Here is a 7889-nt window from a genome sequence, read left to right as displayed (position 1 = left end):
AAAGAGTTAGAAAGAATTATTTACAACAATAAACACAGAGAATTAGCGCTCAGAAAAAGAAATGCGAGAATATTAGAGAGAACGCAGAGAGCCCAAGTCCAACAAGAACAACAAAGGACTGTGTCGGATGAAGAACCACACTCATCAGCCCATTCACCACCCCGGAAGCCAAAGGCCATTTCCCAATATTATCAAGTGAGACTGAAACAAGCCAAGCATTCCAGAAAATTTAAAGCGCATGAAGATGTCTACAGTGTGAATTTTAAGGAATTTCCAGAGGAGGAAAACAGAGGCTTTGTTCGGCGATTATTTAGAGACATGCTGCAAAATGTCAAATATCAAATGCAGTGTAATCCTAACGATTACCTACGCCTGAACATACGCCATCCTTCTCTGGATTCCGACATTTGGTACGAGTTTACGCCATGTAAACATTTGAACGAGGACGTCATTTTAGACAAAATAGAAGCCGTGCAACAATCCAAGAAGGATTTTAAACTGGGAGACGGGGCCATGGAATTCGACATGTTTCGGGTCAAGTATCCGGAAGGGAGTGGTGGAGACAAAACCAAACATCTGATGGTGAACAAGGAGAGTTTTAAGAAGAGGAAACAATCCATCGTTCAGATCGACAATCCTTGGGATCAGTTTTGTTTAGCTCGAGCCATCGTAGTCACCCGGTTACACTGTCAAAAACCGGAACATCCAGACCCCGAATGGGAAAAACGATGGAAACGCATGAGACTAGGAGATACTCAATCATTAAATCAGAAACGAGAAGCTATAGCCCTCATGGAACAAGCCGGGTGTGATATCCATCGGCCTTGTGGACCCGAAGAATGGGGGAAATTACAACAGGTGTTAATCCCTCGCTATCGACTGAAAATATTTCAGTTCAAGTCCACCTCCTCTAAACTCAGTTTAGAGCCCGTTTACAAAGGCTACGGAGAGGGAACTTGTTTGAATGTCCTGTTAGACGACCATCATTACGATGCCATCATATCTATGCCTGGTGTGACGGGCAATCCATACTACTGTGATCATTGCGACGTGGGGTACAGGAACATCACAGACCATCGTACCCAGTGTCCTCACCGATGTTCCTTTTGTTTAACCCACACGCCCTGCCCTCCAGACGGGAGCCGCATTCAATGTAGCCAGTGCCAGGGATTTTTTCAGAGTAGGACTTGCTACCAAAATCATCTACGGCCTCACAGTAACAATACGGCCACCACGGTATGCAGTTTAATGGGGCGATGCGAGCACTGTCACAAATGGATGTCTAAAAGATTACTCCCTCATCACCATTGCGGAGGACAGAAACAATGTAAGATCTGTAAGAAAACCGTAGACACGGATCATCAGTGCTACGTTCAACTCAAGCCCGAGAAAAAGAAAAAGAAGGGCAAAGAGACCTTACAGTTCTACATCTATTTCGATTTCGAATGTACGCAGGAAACCGGCATCCACGTCCCTAACCTGTGTGTGGCACACCGCGTATGTCAACATTGCGGTCACTTACCCATAGAAGATCCCTGTCCTCACTGTCGACACATGGGACCCCGTCAACACCTGTTCCGAGGGCCAGAGACCTTAAGGCAGTTCATGGACTGGTTATTACAACCCACTACAGGAAATAAGAATTCCGCTTTATTACACGACGAGGCCATCATCATCGCCCACAATTTCAAAGGATACGACGGACAGTTCATTTTAAATTACCTGGTTCATTCCGCCTGCCTGAAACCTACCGTCATCATGAACGGCAGTAAAATCTTATCCATGCAAATCTGCGGACTGAAATTCATCGATTCCTATAATTTTTTACCTTTTGCCCTGTCCAAGATGCCCTCTGCTTTCGGATTCACCGAACTGAAGAAAGGGTATTTCCCTCACTTTTTTAATACGGAACAGAACCAGAATTACGTGGGGCCTTATCCACCGGCAGCTTACTACAATCCCGACGACATGTCTATAAGTGGACGACAGGCTTTTTACCGATGGTACGAACAACAAGCCGGAAAAGTGTTTGACTTCCAGAAGGAATTTTTAGAGTACTGTGTCTCGGACGTCGATATTTTACGACGATGCTGTGCTCAGTTTAGAGCCACCCTCAAGAGCTTGGTCCATGTAGACCCCTTCCAGGAATCCATCACTTTTGCCAGTGCGGCCAATTTAGCCTACCGTCGAGGATTCATGCCCAAAGAGACCATTGCCATCATTCCCAACCTGGGGTATCAGCCTGCGCGTCGATATTCCGCCAAAGCCTGTCGGTGGTTAAGCTGGATGAGTCACCAGACCGAATCTCACATCCAACATGCTAGAAACGGGGGAGAAGTCAAGATCGGAAGTTATACCGTCGACGGATACCAGGAAGCCACTCGCACCGTCTACGAATTTTACGGATGCTATTGGCACGGATGCCCCACCTGCTATCCGAATTTACAGACCGAAAGTCATCCTCACCGGACCCAATTTACCTATGAACAATTACACGAGGAAACTTTAAGACGGAGTTCTGTTTTAGAGGAAATGGGGTACTCCCTCCGTAGCATCTGGGAGCACGAATTCGATCAACAGGTACAAAGAGAGGTAACTCTACAGAATTATGTACGAGACCTGGACATTCCAGATCCTTTGAACCCCCGAGACGCCCTGTACGGAGGTCGGACTAATGCCACTAAATTATATTGTGAGGAGGGGGACATGAGATACGTGGACGTCTGTTCCTTATACCCTTACGTATTAAAACACAGACCTTTCCCCCTAGGCCATCCTCAGATCATAACAGACCAATTCCAGGACGTGAGAACTTATTTCGGCCTCATTCACTGTCGGGTCCTACCACCCCGAGACCTCTATCACCCCGTTTTACCTTATCGCACGGGAGGCAAGTTATTGTTTCCCTTATGTCGAACGTGTGCGGAACGACAGGACTCTACCTCTAAACATCGATGTCAACACGCAGACCAGGAACGCAGTCTTACGGGTACCTGGGTGACTACAGAATTACATAAAGCCCTGGACATGGGATATACCTTAGAGCGGATTCACGAAGTTTGGCATTTTTCAGAAAGCAGTCGAGATTTATTCAGATCTTACATCGATACCTTCTTAAAGATCAAACAGGAAGCTTCTGGATTCCCACCTGATTGTCAGACGGAGGAACAGAAACTAGATTACATTCGTAAAGTCTTAGACAGAGAAGGGATCAGGATGGACCTGTTAAGTATAGAAAAAAATCCGGTGCTAAGAACGATAGCCAAACTCTTTTTAAATTGCTTGTGGGGAAAATTCGCTCAACGCCTGTTATTACCTAAAACTCGATACTTGACCGAAGAAGAGGAATTACAACAACTCTTACAAGATTCGACCATTGACATCAAAGGGATAGAACTCTTAGAAAATAAAGAGCAGGCCGAATCGGACATGATGCTGGTCAATTATCAAGAGAAACAGGAATTCGTGGAAGAGTGTCCCTTCGGAAACGTGGTACTGGCCTGTTTCACTACCGCCCATGCCCGATTACACCTCTACGAGACTTTACAACCTTTGGGAGATCGGGTCCTTTATTTCGACACGGACAGTATCATATACCAACATGAGGAGGGACAATTTAATCCTACCCTTGGCAACAGTTTAGGAGAATGGACAGACGAATTAGACGGGGACCACATTATCAAATTCATGTCAGGAGGCCCCAAAAATTATGCTTACCTCACCGCCAAGGGAAAATCCATGTGTAAAGTCAAAGGATTGACTCTCAATTATCGGGCCTCTCAGATCGTGTCACCAGAGACTTTAGAAAAAATGCTCCAGAAAGAAATTGACGAAATCCAAGTCTCGTATCCCTACAAAATACAGAGGACTCGTCAACATGAAGTCAAGACAATACCTTTAGAAAAACAATATAGAATTGTCTATGATAAGAGACAATTGATGGAAGATTATAACACTTTACCTTATGGTTATTAAAAAAAAAAACTGTATTTTAAATGTTGTTGTCATTTTATGTGGGGAAAACCCCCAAAAATGAGGGGTTATAAAAAGGGGGGAAAATAATATAACACTTCAGTCATGGCTGGTGTTGATAAGGAGCCAGACTACCTTCCTGTTTACCCTAAATATGCTCTGCTCTTAAAGAGAGAAGCTATCTGATGATCGATGGCCCGATTCTTTAAAAGGATTAATACCCGACCTAGCCAAAGCCGGATTTTATTACAGAGGAGTGAGTGATAAGACCATCTGTTTTCATTGTGGTATGACTTTAAACCTCTGGGAACCTACAGACGATCCTTATGTAGAACATGCTTATTGGAACCCTAATTGTCCTTACATCAATACCTATAAAGGACGTGAGTGGGTGATGATCGTATTCATTAACCATTTACTCCGGGTGGGATACAAACCTTCACCTGAAATCAAACCTCTACTAGACCAAACCTCTACAGAGATCCAGGCCACAGGAAAATGTCACATTTGTTTAGAGAGAGAATTACAAATGGCTTTACTCCCTTGCGGACACCTATGTTGCTGTTATTTATGTGCTCCCACCTTCCGGTATTGCCCCATCTGTCGATCCGATGTGAAGAGAACTCAACGTATATTTCTGTGTTGAATAAAAAGGATTGAAACCCTATTTTTCTCTTCATTTGTCATCATGCAACCTGAGGAGACACTCCCGTCTTTTCAATTGAAACACGAATTTACCATGGTGGTAGCAGGACCTTCTAAATCGGGAAAAACGGAATTTGTCAAGAAATTGGTGGAAAATTTACATTGGATTACCCCCATGCCACAAAAAATTGTCTGGTGTTATCGGGAATGGCAACCTGCTTACACTTCTTTAACAGATCGGGTCTCCTTCATTCGAAATATTCCAGAAGACGATGAGAAATTAGTGGCCAATTTAACTATTCCTCACTTACTCATTTTTGACGACATGATGGGAGGAAAAGCCATCGAATCGATCGTGGATTGGTTTACCCGTAAAGCGCATCATCGGAATACCAGTGTGATTTACATCACTCAGAACTTATTTGATCGGGCACCACAGCATCGCACCATTAGTTTGAATGCTCATTATTTAGTGTTGTTTAAAAATCCCAGAGACAAATCTCAAATCAGTGTCTTGAGTCGACAGTTAGCCTTACCACATTTGATGTCGGCCTATCAAGAAGCCACCAGTGTTCCTCACGGGTATCTCCTGGTGGACTTGAATCCACAGACCCCAGACGAATACAGATTAAGAAGTCGATTGTTTGAATGGTTGACTGTACACATGCCACAAGAGTATAAATAAAAATGTACCAACATTACACTTGTCATTCATCATTATACAGTCGTCATGGGTCGACCTCTCTCGGCCAAGAGTAAATTAGTGAAAACGTTACGACGTTTACAGCGGGAACGAGATCCTGCCAAGCGAGCCCATTTAATCGAATTAGGGCGTAAAGCCTTATTGAATTGGTTTGCTATGGGAGCTCGAAATTTGATACGTGGGGTCTTGCCCATCAATAAACAGACTCAAAAGTTTATTAATAATCATCGTCAAGATTTAAGCATCATAGCCGATAAGTCGGCGAGTGATCAAGACAGAAAAAATGCCATTTTAAAACGCGGAGGAGCCGGATTTCTAGGCGGAGTCATCATTCGTCATTTATTTAAATGGAATGCACCTAAGAAACGACGTGTCCGTCGTTTGAAAAGTGTGGTAGTGCGAGTCGATAATAAGAAACAAAGAGTGTTTCCCGATTGGATGGTGCGAGTAGGAGGAGCAGCTCAAAAGACCAGAAAGAAGAGAAAACCTCCTAAGAGAAAACCTGCTGCTAAAAGAAAAGCCCCTGGTGGTAGAAAGAAGAAAAAAACCACTCCCAAGACTCCAGCTCAACGAAAAGCCATGCCCGAAAGTCTAAAAAACGAAATCAATCAGTATTATAAGGAACAAAGACAAAAAACTATTGGGGAGTTATTAAAGAAACAAGCTGAAATGAGAATGGATCGTCCTATGGGGCCCATAGGCAGTCAAAGAGCTACCGATTTAGAAGTGTTTCCTCGAGTCAATGTGGGAATTCCCTCTCCTAGAATTAAAGTCCCCATTCACACTCCTAAAATAGCACGCTTTCAACCTCTGACCGCCTCTACACCTACACTTCCTAAAGGAATGAGATATAAATGTCGATATTGTTCCAAAATCTACGTCACCCAGAAAAATAGAGACAAACACGAGAAGGACAAACACGACATGTATGCTCCTCCTCCTTGAGAGTATAAAAAGGAGAGAAACCTGGGACATGTCCTCATTTTAACCCCAGGATGGCTAAGAAGAAGAAAAGAAGGACTTGCTGTTCTACACGATTAAAACCTCACTGGCCTCTTTTAAGAGTGTTATCTGACCCTCACTATTCCTCTCCATTAAAGACGGGTATTTTAAAACATTGTTCTGGAGATTGTATTCTCAAAATCTGCGAGATCGTGTACAACCTATTAAAAGGAGTGTTACCTCTCAGTTCGGCTCATAAACGAAAACTAGCTCCTAAGAAACACATCTTCAGGAGACTGGTCAAACCTCAATCTGTCCATAAACGACGAGCTTTATTACTTCAACAAAAAGGAGGAAACATTTTACCCCTTTTAATCTCAGCAGCACCTTTACTGTTGGGTGCCGGTCAGTCCGTCTATAAAGTCATCAAGAAGAAGAAAAAAAAAATGAGTCGTAAAATGGTGTTGGTACCCGAAGTCTTATTGAATGATCTCAAGGCAAAATTACCCAAACCTCCGGAATTTCAATCCACCATCAGTTTAGGTCAGGAATTGGACGAGATTACAAGACGTGAAGATTTAACCCCAGAAGAAAAAGTCGCTTTATATGGCCAGGAACTTCATCGATATAGGAATTATTTACAACAAGCTAGACAGGAACCTATTTCTAAACCCAAAATTCCAGCAGCAGCTCCAGCAGCAGGAGCAGCTCCAGCCCCAGCAGCAGCAGCAGCAGCAGCAGCACCAGCAGCCCCAGGTGAGATTGAAGATGAAATCCTTGAAACAGTGAATAAAAACATGAAAAGAAAAGCTGGATTATTATTAAATCATTTAAAGAAAACCAAGGTGTTGAGTTGGAATAAAGAAGGTGAAATTAGTTATCGAGGTCAAAAAGTTCCCGATTCTAACATTGTGGATTTAATGGCTGATAGTATGAGATCTCGTTCTCGTAAAAACCATCCCCTTCCTAAAGGATTAGATGAATTTGCTCAAGCTTTAAAAGAGACGCGTACTCCTCTGGAATACGTGAGCAATGGAAACCTTATAAAAGCCATGCAGAAACCTGGAAAAATCAGTACTCCTAAAAGTATCCTCAGTGATAGTGAGGACGAGGGCGATAGTGGATTTAAAGATGCTTCTTCTTCATTTTTGACCCCTGTTAGTAGACCTGTTGGAGATAGAGGAATAAAAAAATCCACTCCTAGACCTCTGTTAAATTTAGCGAAGGCCATCAAAAAATCTAAATTCAGTCCAAGTTTACCTAAAAAGAGATTAGAACAGATCGACGAAAATTGGCTTTCATTACCTAAGATATGAAAAAGAAACCAGTGGAAGACATTTTAAAAGAGATTTATTATGATCCTAAAAGAGGGTACGGAGGACTACAAGCTTTGTATCGTCAGGTCAGAAGTCTGGGACATAAGATTTCCTTGAAAAAGATTCGAGAATGGTTAAAAGAGCAAGATACGTATACCTTACATAAACCCATTCAAAGAAAATTCCGGAGACAACAGACTAGAGTGACGGATATAGACGAACAATGGCAATTAGATTTAGCAGATGTGTCCAGTTTAAAGAAACACAATGACGGATATACGTTTTTATTGTGTGCCATTGACGTCTTATCT

At 42.8% G+C, this 7889-nt stretch overlaps 1 protein-coding gene across 1 annotated transcript; it reads left to right on the top strand.

The window, feature by feature from the left end:
* Positions 1–318: 318 nt before the first annotated feature.
* Positions 319–3975, top strand: LOC133176666 (uncharacterized). The gene has a single exon (XM_061311764.1). It carries the CDS (start codon positions 319–321, stop codon positions 3973–3975), a length of 3657 nt encoding a protein of 1218 aa, XP_061167748.1.
* Positions 3976–7889: the final 3914 nt, after the last annotated feature.

Source organism: Saccostrea echinata, unplaced genomic scaffold (assembly GCF_033153115.1).
Source record: "Saccostrea echinata isolate AGI-Se365-2 ecotype Australia unplaced genomic scaffold, CSIRO_AGI_Sech_v1 ptg000080l, whole genome shotgun sequence".
Taxonomy (NCBI): Eukaryota; Metazoa; Mollusca; class Bivalvia; order Ostreida; family Ostreidae; genus Saccostrea; species Saccostrea echinata.
Note: the sequence above shows the minus strand (reverse complement) of the source record. Positions and strands in the feature narration are given on the sequence as shown.